General features: G+C 39.0%; 1 protein-coding gene across 1 annotated transcript; it reads left to right on the top strand.

Annotated features, from left to right (window-relative positions):
- The first annotated feature begins 1053 nt into the window (after positions 1-1053).
- Positions 1054-22043, top strand: fndc5b (fibronectin type III domain containing 5b). The gene is made up of 6 exons (XM_067507346.1): positions 1054-1483; positions 4564-4682; positions 6146-6344; positions 12876-12965; positions 14692-14885; positions 15155-22043. The coding sequence occupies exons 1-5, from the start codon at positions 1402-1404 to the stop codon at positions 14829-14831; spliced, it is 630 nt and encodes a 209-aa protein (XP_067363447.1). The 5' UTR covers positions 1054-1401; the 3' UTR covers positions 14832-14885; positions 15155-22043.
- Positions 22044-23113: the final 1070 nt, after the last annotated feature.

Below are 23113 nucleotides of genomic sequence, written 5' to 3'. Positions count from 1 at the left end.
TTGTTGGTAAATGGCTTGTTAAAAAAAACACTAAATGTTTTTGTTTTAATATCTAAATGACCAAATTCAACATTTTGCAAGATACATAATTGGTTTCTTAAAGCCACTACAGTTATGAAATTAGAATACAAATACTCATTTGCAATTAACTTTACTAAAATAGTAGTTGGACTCTGGTATTTGGCATGAACCTGCAAGCACTCGCATCTCAGATTAATAATAATAAAATAATAATACATTGAAATAATAATAAAATGTAGTGGCTTTGGCAAGTTGTCTTGCATGTTGGTACCCTGTAAACACTGAATCAACTAATGTGTGTAATTTGCTTAACTGTTATTTACCCCAGCTATGTGTTAAACATTGAAATTGGATGTACATCTTTCACATAATACACAGTGTTACTGTGATCCTAATTTGTGACCTATGACAACACACAGTACAACAAATGTATGATATGGTCCTAAGGGAAACAAGTCATTGTTAATGTATGTTTAGTCAATTATTGTAAAACAGTTTTTGTTTCTATCTCTGTATTTTTGTGTAATTTGACTAAATTAAATCTAATTGAGACAAGAAAACAGGCTTGTTAGTTCATTGAACAAAAGGGATTTTAGGGGAATGGACAAGGATCTAAGAAGTTCATTTAACAAGATTGAACTTTGTTGTGCTAAAGTGGTTTACTGATGTAGAGCGAATTAGAAATACATTTACTAGCCTAACCAAAAACAAACATTTAAATACAACAAAATGATAATAGATTGGATGAACATGATAAAATTATATCTTATCAACAGCTATATGTAGCGTTCAATTAACATGTTCAAGACGAGCTGTGTTTACTTGGTTTGATTAGATGCATTAAAGGTGCTATGATAAAATCATGTTCATTGAACATTTTATTTTTTTGAGTGTAGGCTTGGGTTTCTTTTATGAATGTTTGGCCAATACCTTTTTAAGCAACTTGGCAAGGCGTGCTGAAAGTGTGTGTGTGTGTGTGTGTGAGACGGAGAGAGAGAGAGAGAGAGAGAGAGAGAGAGAGGGACATTAGCTGTGGCGGCACGTTGCACTCTGCAGCACTTGCGCACTCCCTTTACGCTCCGCTTTACCTCTCCGCGTAGTAAAACCCTCACCACACAGCCGCTGCCGCTCTGTCATCGCCAACCTGCAGGACACCGAACACCGTATCTAACTCCATCACCTCTTTGGTTCCCTCCCTCCTTCCCTCCTCTGGTTGCTGTGGCGCTTCAGCTGCAGCATCCAAGTTCAGGTGATCCTCGTCTCCGGCACAACAAGTTCCCTTTTCTGCCACCGACCGGGATGCTTGCTCCCCCTCCCGTTAAATGGGACGCTATAAATGGGCCGCGCAGTATGTGAAGGCTCGCTAACAGAAGCAGGAGGATGGATAAACCAGGCTTGTCTGCAGCGGCAGAGCCGCTGCTGCTCCTGCTGTTCATCCTTTCGGTGTCCTCCGTTAACGCCGGTGAGTTTATTTTTTGTAACCACAGGTGGAGGAGAGATCATCAAGTAAACATGATATGATGGTGCACTAGATGAGCAAACAACACATGTTGCTGTGCACTATTAGGCTGTAGTTTGAAGCACAGATGTCTGATGTAATGCATTATAGTGCAGCGGATACCTTTGTAAGAACACCAGACACACGCATGAATGCATGTGTGTACCAGCATCAATATTGGCATCAGCTCCATAAGCTTTGCATTTCCAAAAATGGCTGACACAAGTATCAAGACTATTATTGGGCTTTATAAGCCAAGTTGTTGTTTTTTCAGGTTTGGTGGAATCCTCTTGAATTTGAAGTAAACAGTCATTTGAAAAGGAAAGATCATATTGTGCAGCTGGTCGAAGAAAGTTCTTGATTGTTGAACATGTATTTAGGAAAATCCGAAATGATTGGTGGATTAACCTATCAGTGGATGGTCAGAAAGTTTATCTGCAACATTTTTTTGTGAACTTGTCACAGATACTAAAACAAACATATTTAGACAAAATTGCATTTGAAGGTATCACCTTAGCACCTGGAAAACTGTAGTAGTTATTTTTCACTATTTTCATTTTTTTTAAGCTTTTTTAGCTGGGCAGCATGTCAGGGAATGAGATTAATCAAAAATGAGGTATTGTTAGGTCACCATATAGCACACCTCTAATTATTACGCATATTGATTATATGTTTTTCACAAAATTGCATCTTTCCATTCTGCAGTGGCTTGCTTTCAAAAGAACATTGATTTCAAGTGTAAGGTTATGGGAACTAGCATCCTCATGATAAGAGAGGAGTGTGGCACAAAGAAGCCCTAATCTTAGTGATAAGTGTGTGTGGGATTTATCTGTACCTCAAATTTAGCTTCCTGAAGCTGCGGTCAAATGTTGTTTTGAGATTCTGGAGCCAGCTTTTGGCTTACTTGGCAACAAATTGGTTTAAGAGTGGATCCTCTCTGCTATTGGGTTGTTTCTGTGTCTCTCTCTCTCTGTGTGTGTGTGTGTGTGTGTGTGTGTGCCTACTTGAAGAGAAACAGTGGGACAACAGCTAGTCAAACAAGGATTCAATGTACCATGCACGTACTTGAACACACATTTACTCTGTGTCAACAAACACACACATAGACAGCCACTGAGAAAGTTTGTTGCCCATAGAAAAATTGAATTCTCTCCAGTTTTCTCCACTGTATTCTAATGATTGTGTTAGCATTGAACAGAGATCGGGGGAGACAAAGAGGAAAAGAGACTACATTCTTCCTTCTGTTATTTGACTCTCCTATGTAGTCTCAGTCTAAGCGTACAGTACTTGCAGATGTTTCAATCTAATCTGCAAAAAAATGACCGCAGACTGCAGTTTTAGCTGGTGTGCAGGGGAGTACAAAACAGAGAACAAGTAGTGTAATCGCATCACATAGTCACATTATATATGGAGTTGGTACAGTTACAACAGGCTGTTTCTTTTTTATGAAAAATGATCAACACTCATACAAAGTTAAAAAAATTATGTATTTTGGGGCAACTTACATTGTTATGACAATATGACAATACAACATGAAACAAAGGTTCTCCCCTGCACGATCCAAATTGTGTGGTTTCTCAACTTGTCAACTGCCAGAAAATGTAATATGAATAATGTATAATGTCTGAGTTCATAGCATTTACTCTTTCATTAACCTAAGAAGTTGATCTTGCTGTGTTTTGTTCTGTTCAATATGGAGGAAACTGTCCTGAATCAATAAAAATGACACCAAACTACCTGATGTGTAAAGGCATTGTGAATACAGAACTGTAGATACTGCTTTTTGATCATATAACTACTGGAAATCAAAGTAACAGTCAACCGTGTTGGGCTCTTTTATGATCTATGCCAACTTTATAAATGCAGCTATAACACTACTTTTCGTATTGAATGTGTACGCAGAGAATGTGAATCTTGACAGATGCGATACACCAGTCCACCAACAGGGGGCTCTAGATCCAATAAGGTAACATAATGTGCGAATCCAGCAAAAATAAAAATAGCTACAGAATGCATTGATTTGCCGATCTCATCAACCCATATTTTATTCACAATAGAAAATAAACAATATATCAGATGTTGAACCAGACATTTTACCATTTCATGGAAAATATTAGCTCATTTTGAATTTGACGGCACCAACGTATCTCAGAAAAGTTGGAAGAGGGTAATGTTTACCATTGTGTATTATCCCATCTTCTTTTAACAACTTTCTGTAAACGTCTGGAAGGTGAGGATACCAATTGCTGGAGTTTAGACTTGTTGTCTGATGCAACCAATATTTTATCCCAACCTTTTTGGAATTGGGGTTGTACAGTAATTATAGCCCCAGTCTTCACTGCTTGACATGGAGTACTGTAGGGATGACATATCTTTGTTTGGCAACCTGTGATAGCTTGTGATCTTATTTAAAATCAAGATGTAAAGGTGAGTTAGGAAGTAGATTAGTCTGTTTTTGGCATGAAGATGCTTTATGCTCCTGACAACGTTTGGAGTGTCATTTAGCCACTTGTTAAGCAACCACCTTTTTAAGACACTTAAAAGCTCCAAAAATGATTATAGCTGCTTTAGCAAACAGCTGGAGGTGAAGGTAAAGTATGTGGACTTCACACATGTCTGTGTGTTATTTTTGTTCCCAGACACTAACCTCAATGACAGTATTAAATACATCCTCACAAGTCACACTTAAATCATATATCTGTGGCAGAAAAAAGGAGAAAATTGCCATGGGTGAGAATGCATGAAAGTGTGAGTGTGGGTGACAAACCCCAAGACAAAGACAGATGAGAAAGTGTGTAAGTTGGCGGAAAACACCAAGAGACCTTTGTGTGGTTAATTGTGCCTGGTATTATTGAAAGAAGATTAATTTGTAAGAGGGGGAGAGAAGGCAAGGAGAGGGAGCAAGAGAACACAGAGCTCAAAGAAAGAGAGTGATTAAGATGCAGGATGTGCTGTTACCGTTGAAGAATCTGTTGGATGTATCACAAGACATAAAGACAAAATATTCACAAGCTGTCTTTGCATGTGTGGTCTGTGTGTATCAGACACCCTGCTGTCAGCACCGCTCAATGTGACCATCAGAGAAGTTGAGGTCAACTCTGCCATAGTAACGTGGGAAATCTTGGAGGGGGACCCCGTCATCGGATTTGCCATCACCCAACAGGTACGTGTAGAGGCAAGCTGACAACAAATTAATTCAGGTGTGTTCAACTGCTGAAGTGACAGCGAGACGTGAGTTATGTGAAATGAGAGGGACACGGTTGTGAATCTAAGAAGAACCTGAAATTAGTTATCATAGTGTGGCCCACTGATTTGGCCTGCTTGCCGACATGATCAATAGTTGCAGCAGCAGCCGTAGGGGCTCTGACACAAAGCTCACAGAGGCAGCACTTCAAACCCTCGGTGCCAGGTTGCTGCAGAAATCATGCTCTTTCTTGTGATTCTAACATTTCCATTTTCAGTGTAATCCACCCTTTCGAACCATTAAACATCCAGAAATCCAGAAATCATAGTCAGATGATCTTTGCAGCTCCACAATTTGCCTGAGAATCATCATATATATCGTATTGAAGTATTCATGTGACAGCTGTCTGTCTATCCCTGAGTACATTGCAAACCCAAGTTGCTAACAGCTAATTTTGTGTACTTTTAATGTTGCCAATTCACTCTAATGCCAACAAATATAGTCTAATAAGAATTAAAATAAAAAAAAAAAACTAGTGACAACACCTATTCATATTATTATTTTTTCTTTTTGGACCATCAAAACGTCTTTTCAAAGTCGCAGAATGTTGAATCAAAATGAGGTGGAAGGGATAGGAGCCTGTTTTCAGCTTTGTGTCTGAAAGGAACCAGACTATCAAACTTTTTAAAAACTTTACTTTTCAGAAAAGAAAGGTCCAGGTAAGGGATTGTAATATTTTGACTGTCAAATAATTGTTCATACGCTTTCAGATACTTTTCAAATGCACATTTTGTCTGCATGCACTTTTAATAGGAGAAGTAATTCTCCTTAATTGCCTGGTAAATAAAAGTGCCCCTAAGGAGACTTGCTCTTGATATAGCAGGAACCAATTGACCTGAGCAAGCAGACCTAGTTGGATAATAATGTACATTTTGAGCAGTGTACAAGGCCAGAGAACCACTGTGTTTCTTTGAGCTTAATTACATTTCAGGGAAACCCCTGGAGGCTTTAATTTTATTTTTTCCCAACCATTGACCAAGAGATGAATGTTTGCGTTTGCACTATATCAGCCCTAACACGGGTTAGTTTGCTGAATTTTCCTAAATAAAATTGGACTTCGGTCAACCAGAAATCTGCATTTTACAATACATTTCTGCTAACAAGTAAAAATCTCTTTTACATTGCCTTGATGGAATGGGAATATGTTTTATTTAATCTATATTTATATGTCATATACACAATTTGTATCCAAACCCATATACTACTTTATCATAATATAAAAAAATCCACCAGTGGCTTGATGGATCAGCTGATAGGTGGGGATGGTGGGGCCAAAAAAAAGACTGAATTTCTATCCAAAGATCAATATCTTAACACATTACACGGAGCCTTTTTGTCCTGATTTTTCTTTTTCTACTCTTCTGCTTCACACTGGTCCACAGAAGAAGGATGTACGCATGCTGAGATTCATCCAGGAGGTAAACACCACCACACGGTCCTGTGCATTGTGGGATCTGGATGAGGACACTGAGTACATCGTCCACGTTCAGAGCATTAGCATGGGAGGCAGCAGCCCCCCCAGTCAGCCTGTTCTCTTCAGAACGTCCAAAGAGTCAGAGAAGATGGCATCCAAGAGCCCAGGTGAGGGACAAAATTCATATTTTGAAAAATAACAATTCAATCCATGCATGAGTATAAAAGCAGAGAAACTGAAGCACTAGAGTATGAAACATTACATTTACAAATATACTCTATCTACACATGCTCATAAAGACAGTCATAGATTTTAATTCTAGCTTATGAACACTGGCAATAAAACAGAAATAGTATTATGTTTCCAGGCTCCTTTGGCATGAAGAAATGGTTATTTGACAGTTTAATAAAAACTAACACAGAAATAGCTTTTTAATTGTTTGTGAGAACCATTCCCCACCCCTCTAAGATTGTATTGTTTTCATTCTCCTAATGCTGCTGCAATCTGAAGCGGCTCGCAGTACTGCCAATTTTATCATGTCCGACCCAGTTACCACTGCTTCAGCGGGACAGAGCAAATGTTAAATACTCAGCAACAGCAAGGTGATAAGAGAGGAAACAATGGGGCATTAGGGAGCAGTGTACATGCTCTATAGAAACACGTTGTGGTCCCTTTTGGGGGAAAAAACTGAAGAAAATGGAGTAGGTTCACCAACTGACATTATGCTAAAAAACTGAGGCAGAAAGTGAGCACATGTGAAAAGTTGATGCTCCACATGCAGGAGCTAGAAATAACGATTATCTAATGATAATAACCTAATGATATTTTTATCATGGGCATTAGAAGTGACATGTGGAAAGCTTGTGGTTGTGCTGGTTATCCTAATGATTACGGTGTATAAAAACACTCTGTTTTACAATGTTGCTCATGTTTTTGTTTTGTTTTGGAAATGCCAAAACTGTATCAATGTGTAGCTGCACCAAATGCAAACTGTTTGTTAAGCTTGCTAAGATACGATTATATAAAAGGTCACTTGCTCGTCATATTCACAAAGGTTTGGTGTCTAAAAGATGCTATGAAATACAAAGACTCAGTGTTAGATAGATATATTTATTGCTAAAGCTATATTTTGCAGTGTATGTGAAGCCCTGTGACAGGTGTTTAGTGTGACAATTTGTTTCAATGTTGAGGGGCTGAATCGTTTTGTTTGCTCAAACTTTGATGGAAGTTCCCTGCATGCAAATTGTGCGCGTGTGTGTGTGTGTGTGTGTGTGCGTGTGCGGGTGTATGTGTTCATGGAAGTATTCATTAGCTGTCCTGATTAAATCTCCCAGCCATTACTGCTCTCCTCCCCTTGTAAGTGGGTATTAATCAGCCTGACACCATTTAGTATCTGCAGGCACAATGTTTCACAACACACAGCGTGTCTGTGCTTTTGTTCGTCACTTTACCATTCTTTTATTCTGCATCTCACTCGGTATCTGCGTCACATGTTCGATGGCAGCAGAAAATTCCAAAGAAGCTTTTATACTATTGTACTATTCTGGCTAGTGTTGATGTGCAATGTTTTTTTATGTTGGTCATTATATTATAAAGAGATGCAAGAAAACCACCAATTCTCTAAATCAGTCCTCAACAGAAGTAAGATATTACACAACCTTCTCACTGTACCTCCTACAGAGCATGTGCTTCAAAAACGTTTGAATTGTACTGTATACGTATTTATTGGAGTTTTGGCTCAAGGTTTTCTGGGTAGAACAAAGAGCAAACTGGTGCATTGGCTCATAATCAATTCCAACTTTGGAACTTGTGAATAATGATTCAAATGATAAGTAGTTGAATATAAGTAAAAGGTACAGAAATTAAATGTAGTGCCAAATTTGTAATTTTCACTGAAATCTGTAGCCAAAAATGAAAGCTGTGATTAATATATATATTTTAGCCTGATTAAAGCTACTTTGGTTATTGTAGCTGTCATATGCAAAGAATGGCATTAAAGGTTCAACAGAGCCACCAGCCACTGTCGGGCTGACCACTCTGATTGGCTGTTCAGCTTATCCAGTGGACAGGAAGTGACCATGGTATAGAGTGCTGAAGGAATAAATGCCAATGAGCATTTTTACCCTTCAGGTTCCCTCGTTCATAAGTCTGTGGGGGTTTTGAATTGGTTCTTGGTTAAATAACTGAAATAAGTTCTGTAGTTGAAACAAGCCAAGAGATTTTCACACTTTATGACATAAATAGCTCACACTATTTTCGCTAAATGCTAAATGAGACTACAGAAGTTGTTGGGAAGATTAAACTTCATGATGCTGAATATAAGATAATATAAGATAAACCTTTATTTGTCTCACAGTGGGGACATTTCTGTGTTATAGCAGCAGAAGAAAATATGCAAATGTACAGCAAGAATTTCTGTACAAGATTGAAAAACAAAAAAGTCAGTATACAGTACAAATGACAGCAGCAGAAAGAAAAGACCTATGATATCACTCCTTCAGGCACTTAGGATGTAACAAGGAGCTGCTTAGAGATGTCACTGTGTCATACATGGGGTGAAATTCATTCTCATGGCTGCCTGGCTACCATCCTTACTCCCACCTCCTGTATTGTGTCCAGGGTCAATGCCAGGATTAAGCTGGGCTTCCTAATTAGGTTACTCCTGTCTGCCATAGAGATACTGCTGCACCAGCAAACTACGCCATAAAAGATGGCTGAAGCCACCACAGAGTCAAAGAAGGTATTCAGTATTGCACCTTGCACTCCAAAAGACCTGTCTCTTCAGCAGGAGTCTAATCTTCCCTTTCCTTTAAAAGGCATCTATGTTATTTGTCCAGTAAAATGTATGGTTTAGATGAACACCCAGGTATTTGTAGTAGTGCAATCTCTCAATGTCCTTTCGCTGTGTGTCCACTGAAGTCCACCACCAGCTCTTTGGTTTTCCCTGGCAATTCAATTCAATTCAATTCAATTCAATTCAATTCAATTCAATTCAATTCAACTTTATTTATAACTTTATTTAACAAGTAATCTCAAGGCACTTTAGAGAATAAAGTCAAGACTAAAAAGATGTATAGAGAGAACCCAACGATTCCCCATGAGCAAGCCCTAGGCAACAGCGGAGAGGAAAAACTCCCTTTAAGAAACCTCCAGGCTCAGGGTGGGTGGCCATCTGCCTTGACCAGTTAGTGTGAGTGGAAAGTGCAGAGACAACAAAAATCAACAAGAAAACATCGGGCAGGTTGGTAGGACCAGTAGCTGCTGAAAAACACATAGCTCTAAAGTCGGGGACACCTCCAGAAAGGGACAGAGAGAAGGAGACAGAGGAGAAAGCTAGAGATAGCTAAAGGCTCTGCCTCCCATTCCACCTTTGGAAATTCTGGGAACCACAAGTAGGCCTGCATTCTGAGAGCGAAGATGTTTACTGGGTTGATATGGAACTATGAGGTCTTTTATATATGATGGAGCCTGACCATTCAGTCTTTTATATGTAAGAAGCAGGGCTTTAAATTCTATTCTAGATTGAATGGGAAGCCAATGGAGAGAAGCAAGTGAAGGTGAAATATGATCTCTCTTGCTAGTTGCAGTCAGCACTCTTGCTGCAGTATTTCGGATAAATTGCAGGCTCTTTAGGGAGTTACTGGGGCATCCTGAAAGTAGGGAATTACAGTAGTCCAACCTAGAGGTAACAAATGCATGGGCCAGTTTTTCGGTTAGCTCCTAATTTTTAAAATGTTCCGTAGGTGGAAGAAGCCTGTTCTAGAGATTTGTTTTATATGTGAGGTAAAGGACAAATACTGGGCAAAAATAACTCCAAGGTTACTTGCAGTAGCACTGGAGGCCTGAGGTATGCCACCTAGAGTACAATATGGTTGGACAGCATAATTCTGAGATTTTTGGGCCCAAATATTATGACTTCAGTTTTGTCTGAGTTTAGAAGTAAAAAATTGTGGGACATCCAGGCCTTTATGTCCCATCAATCCACAAAGTCCTGGATCAGTTCCCTGTACTCTCTGTCATCATCATCTGTGATCAGACTGACAATGGCTGAGTCAGGTGCAAGTGAAAGGTTTCTGCAGGTGACAGGTTTCTGAGGTGAACATGAAGTCTGCAGTGTATGGTGAAGAGGAATGGAGCCAGAACCATTCCCTGCGGGGTCCCATGGTGCAGTCAACCATTTTCGACTTGCAGTCACAAGCCATCACATACTGTCGTTGGTTTGTAAGGTAATTCAGCATCCAGGTGGTGAGGTGTTGCTGCATTCCCATGTGCTCCATTTTATGAAGCCTCATCTATTCTAAAATCTGTTAAGCCATGTTTAAAATTTGCGATAACAACTTGCAACAGGTCCCTATTAGAAGAAAGGCTTTAGTGGAGGAGGTAATCATGCAAAATGGTATTCAAATTATTGGAAATTGGAAACTCAATAATGGTAATGTTAAGGTAATGTAACCATAGTTTTTTTTAATGCCTACTACCTTTTTACTACTGGCAAATGTATTCAAAAATCATAAAGTGGTTTTCATCTCTGATGGTTATCTTGCTGAGCTAAACTACTGTTTATCACTGAGCATATTTCTGCAATAATCCAAATATCAATAGAAGTATCCCACAGGCTTTTTGTCGATGCTAACTTCCCTTGGCCTAAAAACCATTATCACTCTTTTAACGAGGCAAATATAATTTGTAACTTATCAAATACAGCGTATCCTCAGTTAGAAGAACAGTAGTGTTCAAAAGTCGTAGGCCACATTCAACTTTGCTGTTTAAGCAAGTTGCAGTGACAGTCCATATTTATTTCTAGCTCTGTTTAATAGGATCTTAGCAGAAAATACAGGAAAAATTCTTAAATATAATTTAGCTTTCAGCTTTCCGCTTGGGATCATTGTTATGCTGAAAAATATAACTATTTTTAATCAGCTGCTTTCTAGAAGGAATACATGATGATTTAAACCCTGTCTGTAAATTTTAGCATCAACGATCCCATCAATTTAGACAATATCACCACCACCACTGGCACACAAAGCAGAAATAATGACAGATCCTTCACCATCCAAAGGCTGCCAGCATTCATTCTTCTATGTTTCTCAAACTCTTCGCACATATTGTTTAACAATTTCACCACTATAATACTATTTTCCACTCATCTTTACTCCAGTCTTATGAAATTTATTCTATCCTCAAAGGTCTTTCCTGATCCAAGGATCAACTTGGCATCTAGATGATGCTGCGACATACCAAGTCAGGTCCTTGCTGGACTTCTTCTGGTCTTACAAAGATGAAATTTGAAGTAACTTCTAATCAATACTTTCTTTGTCTCCTAGTCTAATTTTTGTCACAATGTAATGTTGCTGTTTGTATACCCACACTCTCAGGTCTTCAGTTTTCTCTGCCTGTAATTCAGGAACAGAACTTACATGCTAATTGGCCACAAGCTGCAGTCTGTGCAGTGCCACTTTTGGGCCTAGACAAAAGGCCCTCACAGATAGACAGGTATGTCTATAAAAGCTGAGTAAACAAAGTGAAGCCAAAAAATGAAAAATGTTCACACATACGCCAAGAGGAATATAATGTCCCCAGTGACTTAACAACCACTCAGCTGCTGATGACCTCTTACAGGGTCAGTGTGCGGCATCAAAACAGAGAGACAGAGAGAAAGTAGTACTTCATGTTTCGTCTTAATGAGACAACAGTCTACAGGAGTTCTGCCCTAACAACAGACACATATAACCACCCCTCTGTGAGAGCCTCAACTTGGGCACAGAGGGATCACCATGGCAACAGAAGACCTAAGAACAAGTTGGGCCAGAGAAGCACTGTCATCCAGGACCCATTCAGACACTGAAAATGAGGCCGTGTCCTCAAGTGACCAGACTTAAAACTCAGCCCTCCCTTCATGTAACAAATCACACAAAAGCTTTAAGCTATCATGTACAAGCAGGAAAAGGTTTCTGTTGATGTTATATGTTCTTACATTTTAATACACAATAAATAGTTGTTCCGCACGTTGATTTGGCAGGAGTTGTTTAACCGGTTGCCCTTCCTGTTGAAACCCTCCCATTTTTATCCAGCATCAGGACCGGCACCATGGTGGCCCTTGGAAGCTGGGCTTGGCCATACCTCGTGGGGTGGGATTCGAACCCGCAGCCTTCTGCATCTCAACCCAATGCACTACTACCACAGCAAAATACTGTTATACGTAGTTTAAGTTTACCACCAGCACTATTATACTAGTGTATAAAATTCCTTGGAGAGTATTTATATTTAACCTCAAAATGCATCACAGACAGTGACAGTGATATGTTTATTTTGTTTGTTCAGTCCTTAGGTATTATACAGGGCTAACTTATAGGAAGCACAGCTGGCTTGAAGAGGGAGATGGTTTGTTGCGGGGAAATGGGGAAAAAGTGAAGCCTGCTGTAGGTTCCAGAGACTGGGAAGTTGTAGTGGAGTGTGCAAAGCTTTAACTCTGTGAATAGTGTTATGCTGTGGCTGCCGCAGTCCATTCATCAAAAAGAAACATAGAGGGGTAACAATCCAGCTCCCCTGTCTCTGTGGACCTCGCCTCTCACTTTACTTTAATTACACTGACCAAAGCGGCGAATTTACACCAGGTTGCCTCTCTGCTCTTCTACTGCACTTTTTCATTCTTTTATCTGTTGCATGTGTGTGTCTTTGTGTGCCTGTTCTTTCTCCAGACGAGGTGACAATGGAGGAGTTTGGTCAGGCTGCCCAGCTGAGGGCTGGAGAACTCATCATTATTGTAGTGGTGCTCATCATGTGGGCAGGTAATACTCCTCTTCAGCATCACACATTTATCACCCCTGGCCTTATAGCAAATGTTTTTCCCTGCATAAGGGCAAAATAATTGGGAAAAATAGTAATTGTAATATTAAAGGCATGGTTGCATTAATGAAATCATAACAAAAATCCCTCAAGAAGGTTTGAATAATTAATGAGAATTCATCCATCAGGCTGTGTAATAGTCACATATACCGTAATATAGTCTGCACACAATAACCCCCCCCCCCCCCCCCCCCCCCCAACCCCACAAACACAGACACACACATGCATATTTTCTAAAATAATTCCAGCATCCTTGAATATGACCAATGTTAGCAATCTTAGTTTAGCTTGTTGCATGCCTGCTAAAGTTTTGTAGTTAGCAGACAAGGCATTGTAAAGGTGAGGCAGATGGAAATACTGAATCGGATCATTATGTTATATGAAAGGTTGAGGGATTACCAAAATAAAAAAATAAGAAAAATAAATATAATATCAGTACCTTACTCTTACTACTGAGATTATAAAAATTCTGCTCACACAGAGATTTAACTTATTAAAATTGTTTTGCTGATGGACTATAACATTCCCCTGAATAAATAAACCATCTGGAAATATACTTGTGCAGACTTGTGCAGGTCAATAATTGCATTTTCATTATCACATACACTGTTTGTGATTCAGTCTGTGCAAGTACAAGTACAGTGTTCTGTACTCCATTCTTTTGCTTTAATTCAGGGGTGTTTCCTACAGTTTCAGAACTCTGTATAGTTCTAGTTCATTAATTACAATAAGATAGCATAAAATGTGTACATTTTATCTCAATGTCCACTTACATCTGCAGCTTTTGGTGATATCATGGTCTTCAGCATCAGCAGATGCTCAGTTGCCATGAAATTAATTAAATTTAGCACTCGTTCTGAAGCATTTACTCTTTGTTCTTTTAAACATGAAAATAATTTTCATGTTTAAAAAAACATCCCTAATCAAATAGCTTTGATAAATTCAGAGAAAATTTGTGTTTGAAAATATATGATTTAAATAGGCAGCATTGAGCGAAAAAGCTCAACTGTGACACTTTCCAAACACTAATCTTTAAAGAAGTAGATTTTTGAGCATTTTTGTAAATACGCTTATCCAATTTCTTGCTGAGAGTTAGATCATAAGAGCGATAACACTCTCATAAATATGCCTGCATAGGTTAGCTTAGCACAAAGCTTAGCAAAAATCTGTAAAAACAACTTAACTGGTTAAGTCTAAAAGTAAACAAACCCCACTTACCGTGACAATTAAAGCAAGCAAAAAGTGCTAATTGTCTGAAAAAATCAAATGTTCACTCAACATTAAAATGCAAATGTCAAAATATTAATTTAACCTAATTTTAAACAGATATCCTACATGACATGATGTGACGTGACCATCCATCCATCCATATTCAACACATCAGCACTGATGTCCTCAAGCAAAACATAAACCCCCACAAATCTAAGGTTACTGCTGCATTTCCATGAGTGATACTCCATGACCTGGGATTTTTTTGTGGGATGGCACAATGGTCCTGGAAATAAATTTAGACCCTGTTCCTCCAGTGGTATTGCAAGTAGAAGACCTACGTTTCTCAAAAGTTCCTGGTACCTGTGGGAAATGTTCAATTATGAAAACGGGCCTTATAGCATAATATTGTGACATCTGTCATTTAAAAAAATAATTACTAGTGCACTTTTCTCCCAGGGGTCATTGCCTTGTTTTGCCGTCAGTATGACATCATCAAAGACAACGAGCCCAACAACAATAAGGACAAAGCCAAGAACTCCTCAGAATGCAGTACTCCTGAGCACCCCCAGGGGGGACTACTGCGCAGCAATGTCTAAGCCCAGGCCCTGCAACGCCTTCTGCAATAACTGAGTACTCGAACCTCAGGACTGGTGGGGAATTTTTTTTTTTTTTTTTTTTATTACAGATTTTTGGTAGCAAATCCAACACGCTTTTTATTTTCTGCAGTTTTGCAGTGCCCACATAGAACACTTGATAATAGTAGCAAAAGTAGCTATGGGGAACTTGGCTTAGCAGAAAAGGAAACAAATGACTGAAACCATAACCAATCTTTATAATGACTATACTTTTCGTATTGACAATATCTGAACTATTATTGTCTTTTGTCTCTCATCATGTACAGTATCTTTATTTCTTTTAGACCCTGAGACCAACAGAAAGCCATTTTCAGACCTCACTGTACTGAACAACAGATTATCCATTACACAAACTCTGCTCCACACAATAACTCTGAACTTGCAGGATCAAAGGCTGCAAACAAACACGAAACAAAGAAGAACGAAACTGCATTTACTGGACACTAACCAATTCTGTGTGGACACAAGACATAGAATATCTGAAAGCACCAGTGGGGATGTAATTTCTTCTCAGCAAGAACTGCTTTATTCCTACGGTCTGGTAACTCTTCATCAGCGGCAACATATCCCTGGAGCAGGTCATCAAACATGAATGTCTGAACGATTTGTTTTCAACTTCAGGTTTGTATCACTAGTCAGAGATGACAGAAATAGGCTGCCTCACAAGAATAGCTGGCCTGTTGGGTCCAGGTATCAGTGAACACACCATAAAACAAGCTAAGCTGTGTTTTAAACCAAGAACTTTCTCTTTTTCTATCTGTCCATATGTCATTACCACCTTTCTGTCTTTATTACAGTGCCCTGTGTAGCAGCTCATCTCTTCCTGTCTTTCAGTGTTGGTGTCTCTCTAATAAGCACATTGCAGTTTGGTGCTCCTCCTGTTGTGATTGTTTGAGCCCTCACAATCCCAATCTTGACTACATAATTTTGTTATTGGGTCAGAAATATTGCGCATTGAGTCTTGTCTCCCGCTTTTCTCTCTCTTGTGTCATCAGTTCAATGATGCATCTGTTTTTCTGTCTCCTCTGCACTGGAACCTTAATCCCATGTCAGTTTGGGGATAAAAATCAATCCCTTCTTTACAGCCCCTCCTATTTGTCTTTTATGAATTGGATGAGTCTGTCTGGATACAGGCAGCCATGACTCAAAATTTAAGGATTGACCAAACAATCTTTCATCCATGTTTGAAATCCAGAGGGTAACTTTATAGCCAAAGTTTTTAAAAGACTGACTTGGGTGAAAAATGATTTTGGCTGATAAAGACGGTTATATATTGATATTGATTTGATGTCCATCACTGCATGTTCATCACCTTATGCTCTTTGTAGTCAGAATGTGCAGAGCATCAGTTCTATACATGTATACGCTGTGCAAAGTTTGGCTGGGTTTTCCATCGTGGTTGTGGCTGACGACAACACATCTTCTAAGCGATGCCACGCCGTAAAAAAACACAGTTGATCCAGTTTGTTTGACTGAACCTTGTTTTGAAATGTAAACTATTTTTTTGCTAATATTGCTGACATACATCTTAAGTGTGCACAGTCGTAGAAAATACAATATAACCCAGTGTAAATCTGATCACACAAACTGCCGGCACTGCAGTACATAGTCCTAATGACTCCTATTAAGATGGAAAGTTACATGAACGTGAAGTCATCAACTAGACTCATGTTCATTTAAAGATGTATGTCCAGGCACAAATGGACATTCTTCAGAGTACAGTGCCTAAAAAAAGTATTCATCCCCCAGAAGTTTTCACCTTTTATTTATATATTTTTTTACAACACTGAATAGTGATCAATTTAATTTGTTTTTTATTAAATTTATTTATGGGCATAGTTAAATCCATCATTAAAAACTGAAGGATTGTGACACAGCCCAGAGTCGGCTTTCCTCAAAAGCTGAGTGACTCTGCAAGAAAAAGTATGGAGAAACTCATGACTCCTCTGTAGGAGTTTCTAAAGTGCAAGAAACTCTGGTTTCTTTATCATTTGAAAAAGGACAAATTACATCTAAGCAAGAGCTAGAATAAGGCACGTGGGAAACTCTGAAGTCAAGTGGAAGAATGTTCTAAGGTTGGATAAGACCAAAATTGAGCCTTTTGACCATGGGATTAGACACTATCACTGGTGATGAATGTATGCAGTGAAGCAACAGTTCTCAAACGTTCTCTGCCATCCACCCCCTCAGAAGCCTAAAATAAACAATAGGCCCTGCTAGCATCTGGGTCTTTTAATTTGTTTATGAATTCATTCAACTCTAGCCCACTCAACATTTCCACCCCTGCTCATCCACAGCCCACCTGCAGAGACATCATACCCTCTCAGGGTGTTGTCTATAATGCTGGCAATCTCCTCAGTTTTTCTGTTCACTCAGTTTCTTCCTAGACAGTGTTCCAGCTGGAGCAAAAACAAAAATACTGAATATCAGCGGTCTAATTTTTAAAAGCAGAAACAGGTGGATAATTTGGTGAATGAAAAATCATTTTCAGCCCCAGTTCTTTAGCACACTTGGACATCGCATCATTAAAGGAGAAGTTACAGCATAGCAGAAACCTTTCCACTTATTCAGTTTCCACTTCATCAAGGTTTTATCCAAGGGAGCAAAGGCCTTCATCAGAATTATCCAGCTCAAGATAAAGCTTCATTATCTTCTTTGTGGATTCCTGTTCAATTATGATTGGGTAGCCAAATAATTGCAAATACATTGGACTCTAGCCCTTAGATACATCTGATGCTCACTGAGTGAGTTCAATAAAAAGTCAGGCATAAAAAAAAGGCTGTGTAGCTGAACTCAGCAGAGTTGCAGCCATATTAGAGATAATGAGTGAATGTCTGAATGCCTCGCTGGTTGAAATGACTGCTAATCAGCACCACATATACACACTCTCCCACTTTCTGGATATATCATTGCCCTGTATTGAGACACACGGCCGTTACTTTTCCTCTCAGTCATCGGCTCTGGTGGCCCAAAGCCCCCTCACATTTTCTTCCATTATTCACCTGCTCCCTCCCTTATCAGCCTCCCTCTTCCCTCCTCTGTCTCCAGTCATCCTCATCTGCTATCATTCGCTCATTTATGACTTTACCCTCACTTTCTTTTCCTCTGTCGAAATGCTCTCTTTCTCATACATCACTCTTCATTACTTCCATACACCAGTCTTGTTCTCACCTCTCCCCCCTCCCAGCTCTCATCTTCCCGGTTTCTCATTATATCCACTCTCAAACTGCTGTTAGCCGCCTTTCCCTTTCCACATTAGCTCATCTCTTTCTCGTTCAGCTCCTGCCCACCCCCTCGTCCTTGCTCCCCCGCTCATTTATCACCTTTTTGTTTTAGGCTTTTTACACCTGGTAAACAATTTGCACAATATAGACTAATAGGAGGAGGAGACTGAAAGCATCAATGTAAGAAGCATTTTAAAAAGCATTAAACACATACAGTTTCTAAATGTGGTAAGAGCAAAACTCAACATTTGCACACCAGCCTATGTTATCTGAATATCAACGGCCTTTAGCTTGTCCCTTCACGGGTCACCACTGTAGTACGTGTTCCGCACGTTGATTCAGCATGAGTTTTTACGGATGCCTTTCCTGCTGCAACCCTCCCATTCTCTCCGGCACCAAGGTAGCCCTTGGTGGCTGAGGGAGGCCACCCGAATATGCACTGGTATTTGCAGAACAGTTAATCCCCATCCTAAAAGTTTCTCGTTTTTGACACTAAACATGAGAAAGTGATGAAATAAAGCCTCCTGAGCAAAGTAACACAATAATAACACATTAAAGAGTAACTTAAAACACCATGGAAACCTTGTCTTCAACTGTTTTCCAGGTGTAAAGTACTATAGGAAACTGTTATATCACTGAAACCCAACCTGGTGTTGAATTACTTTTTAATTTAGGATAAGAGTAAAAAAACACAGATGAATTCATGCTCTCAAACCAAAGGGTGGGTGTAAAACAAATTTGTCCAGAAAGAAGAGAGATTAAAAGAATGACTGTGTAGAATGAATAAGTGGCTCTACTAACTCAATCTGGTTGTAGAGTGGCTAGAAGTCATCTCACAATTTTTCCATATGCATAAAGTGAGACAGAAACTAAAGGAGCAGACTTGTGATTTTTGTAAGCATTCACGAGGCCAGCACTGTAGTCACTTTTAAATTACAGGAGCAGTTGCAAACCCAGTAGATGTTGGAAGTAGACGTGCAGCTGACTGAGTCTGAGGAAGGTCGAGAGGTTGCTGTTGCTCAGTCTGCACAGAGAAGGACTTCACTCAGTACTGTGGTATTTTCAAAGATTCCCTCCTCTTCAGTTTCCTTATTGCTGCCTTGTGGTACATCTTTTTTCTGTCACGACAAAGAACAGGACAAACAGGATATTGGGTATTTTCTCCTCATTAAGGACCTAGCTACAGAAACACAAATATTTCCAATCTCTCTTAAGAACTTGTAGGATGCTTCTGTTTATGTGGTCAGTATGCTTCATGAGAAATATTTGTTGTATGGTTGAATAGCTTCAGAAAGCCCCTCCACTCACACTTTGCCAACATTAGACTAGGTTCTGCATCTGCCGCTCTTTGTAAATTTCTGTCTTTAAACATCATCTTGTAAGACTCCCCCTACCTTTCTGTTGTTGATTTGGAGAAAGCATTGCCACTGTAGGTTAATGGAGTACTGTACTTACTTTAAATACCTGTAGCAGAGTTTGCACAGGGCCACTGGAAAGCTGTTCATGTATTTATCGTTGCTAGTTTTTCCAAATTCTGTTGCTTGCTAACGAGATTTAATTTCTCCAATAGGGCCCTTTTTTCATTTATATCTCTTTCCATCTCTGTCATATCAAAAAGAATAAGCAGGTGATCCATTCTAACCACTCCACAGGTAAGCGGACCGCATAGACCACAAGATGGCACCAAGTCCTCTAACAGTTAACCGTGTCAAGTAACTTTCCTTTTTCTATCTTTTAACATAAAGTTGTGCTTGTGTGCAATTAAATCACGTCACATGTGGATGAGGCTAGCAGCTTCCCTTTACTTCCATTCGTTGTGCTAAGTGATACCTGCCTCTTTTCAGACCTCTGAAATACCTCACACTTCTCTGGTTTGACTCAATTTGGCTGGTGTTGGACTAACAGTCAACCAATAAGAGCTTTGCAAGAAGAATAAAGATCGGGAGTTTCATCTACTTAACTAATTTTCATATCGGGAAAAACAGTGAAAGGAAATTTTCGCTACAATGGGAACAAGCAGCAAGATGAGACTGACACACCATCAGTCCATCTACGGAAACAAGGACTTTGTCATAACACTTTTAAAATTGAGACATCAAACTAACTGACTGACCAAAGAAAACACAATGTATATGTTTTTTCCAATTTGTTGCCAGACACATTAGAAATTTTTTCAAAAATATTTCTCAATAAAGTGGCTAATTAGGGATAAACATAACTGGAATCACAGAATATTAATCTGATATACTGTAGTGGGTGATAAAGTACAAATATGTTGTGTAACTTTAACGCTACAGAACTTGAAGTGGTAATGTTATAATGTGCACACACAATTTCAAACAGTCACTCAAGTCCATTCTCTGGTCGGCTGTGATCCAAACTGACACACTAGGGGAAGCAGCAGAAGGCAGCCATGGCCCAGACAGCTCAGTCTATGTCTATCTGTGGCTGCAGGAGCCCACTAAACAGCTGCTCAAGGTGAACATCCAACGAGGCATATGCAACTCTGGTAGGCAGAGACCAGGACAGAGACCTAAAGACATACAGAGAGAGAAAGACAGCGGGACACAAGATGAGTCAGAGAATCAGAGAGAATAAAATTGGGAGTGACACACATGGACAGAGAGAGAAGATCATTACACCCAGCTGTGTTTGCAGTGTCAAAGCTCCACGATCAGTACAGTGTAATGTGCTGTTTGAATGTTAAGAGGGTGTGAATCTAATTCTGAGCTTTAGAGCTTATTACTAGAGCAAATATTCACCGATTATAGTATTTGGAATCGACAACCAAGAAAAATTACCTCTACAGGCTCTGAAACAATATATCTGATTAACCATTGTTGCATATTGTGTCTGTATAGCAAATAAAACTGTATTTGATGCAGGATATTATATTATTGGTCATAATTTAAGCGAATCATAAACCAAGACCGAATCTTCTCTACCTATGTTTGGTCACTTCTCAGTCTGCGGACAGGATTAGCTGGTTTGTTTGTGCCTTAGAACTCCATTGTGACCAGACAGGCTATATATAATTCTTCATTCCAAACATGTGGTTGTCATAAATATTGTCCATAGTGAATGAATTACACATGTGCAGTGCAAGGAAATGCTGATTCACAACATTGTGTCTGACTGATGTGTGTTTTTTTTTTAGTATATAGAGAGTAAATAAAGATCTCTGGCACAGATAAGTAAGCTAATCCAGGCTGCTGTCTGACACCTAACCAAACATGATTGTGGAAGGTACAGTTAATTTAGAAAATGAGCAAATTTATCCTTTAATAATAATTTTTTAATTTGTTTTCTATTGAAGTGGAAGATATGTTATTTAAATCAAGTGCTTGCTCATTCTCATAATCTCTGCAAAGTAAGCTGTGTGTATGTTTTAAGGCCTGGTAAAACTATAAGATTTAAGTAATGTTAATATAATAAATAATCCGATAGTGCAGTTTGTTCCGCTACCACATCATGAGTATCTCAGTAACCCTGGCCTTAGAGCAAACTCCAGCTTATCTAATCTCCATCTCGAATAGAAGGCTTTCATCCGGTTGAATTCCTGTCATTACCACTCGCTTGCTTGTACTGTAGACGACTGGATAACTGACTAATGAGAACTTTTAATAATAAGCCTAAGGTCCCACACATAGTAAAGAATGGGAACATTTACTTTTGGCATATATTTGTACTTGTATGTCAAAGCAGATAACCAAGAAGCATGGATTGACAGCCAAATAATGGAGCCGTGATTTATGTAAACCATGATGTCTGTGTTGAACCATTTCGATGTTCATGGGATAAAACCTGTTCATGAGGGCTAGCATGACTCTGCAGTTGTTCACATCCATGGTATATATAAAAATATATATATACATATATTTACTATTTCTATGAAAATATAAATGTCTAATTATGTATTGACACATAAAAGAAATAAAATATTTTCAATGCACCATTTCAGTGTCTTGGTGTTTACTGTACATTCTATTAGTTGATGGGAAAAGTCCTAAAAGACATTATAACAAGATAACTAATTATTATATTTTATTACAATATTGGTACTAATATTGGTTAAGAAAACAATCTCAGTACATTGCAATGCTTTATAACTAAATGGAGTTGTAATCCAAATGTGCATGTTCAAATGTCCCTGTTGCCCTGTTGGCAATGTTCAAAGTGCATTCAAATGAAGAACATGTGATGTAATTCAAAGGAGGCAGTAAATGTAGCATAAGGAACTAGCCTGTTTGGGGTTTTTTTTATACTTCAAAATATACCTGCAAACCTCAAATTGAATGAAGACAGGATGTTCATAAAAAAGAGTACAATGACTTGCAAATCCTTTTTGAACTATATACAATTGAATACTCCACAAAGAAATTTAAAGTTTAAACTGATGTTTTTTGCAAATATTCAGTCATTTTAATTTGAGGTCTCTAATAATATCCAAAACACCTCGGACAGGGGCAAAAAAAGACTGGTAATGTTGAGGGTTGGTCAAAAAGGTTCATGATTGGGTATAAAGGATCCCTGAAAGCCGCAGTCATTCATAAGCAAGGATGGGGTGTGGCCACTTTGTGTACAACTGCATGAACATACAGTTAAAGAACAGTGTTTCTCAAGGTATAATTGCAAGGAATTTAGGTATTTCATCATCTACAGAGCATAATATCCGTAGAAATCTCATCATCAAGTGCAAGTTAAAACTCTAAAACGCAAAGCGAGCCCATACATCAACAACACCCAGAAATGCCGCCGGCTTGTTTGGGCCCAAGCTCGTCTAAGATAGACTGATACAAAGTGGAAAAGTGTGCTGTGGTCTTACGAGTGCACAGTTTGAATTGATTTAAATTGATTTTAAAAGTTCAAACGTCAGCATCTGTGATGGTATGGGGATGTGTTAGTGGGTAACTTTTAAGCGCATCTTTAAAGGCACCATTAATACTGAAAGGTACATACAGGGTTTGGACCAAAATATGCTGCCATGTACTAGCCTGGCCTGCCTTTTTACATTTTACA

The sequence above is a fragment of the Channa argus genome, chromosome 1 (genome assembly GCF_033026475.1).
Source record: "Channa argus isolate prfri chromosome 1, Channa argus male v1.0, whole genome shotgun sequence".
Lineage (NCBI taxonomy): Eukaryota > Metazoa > Chordata > Actinopteri > Anabantiformes > Channidae > Channa > Channa argus.
This window is presented reverse-complemented; position numbering and strand designations above follow the sequence as displayed.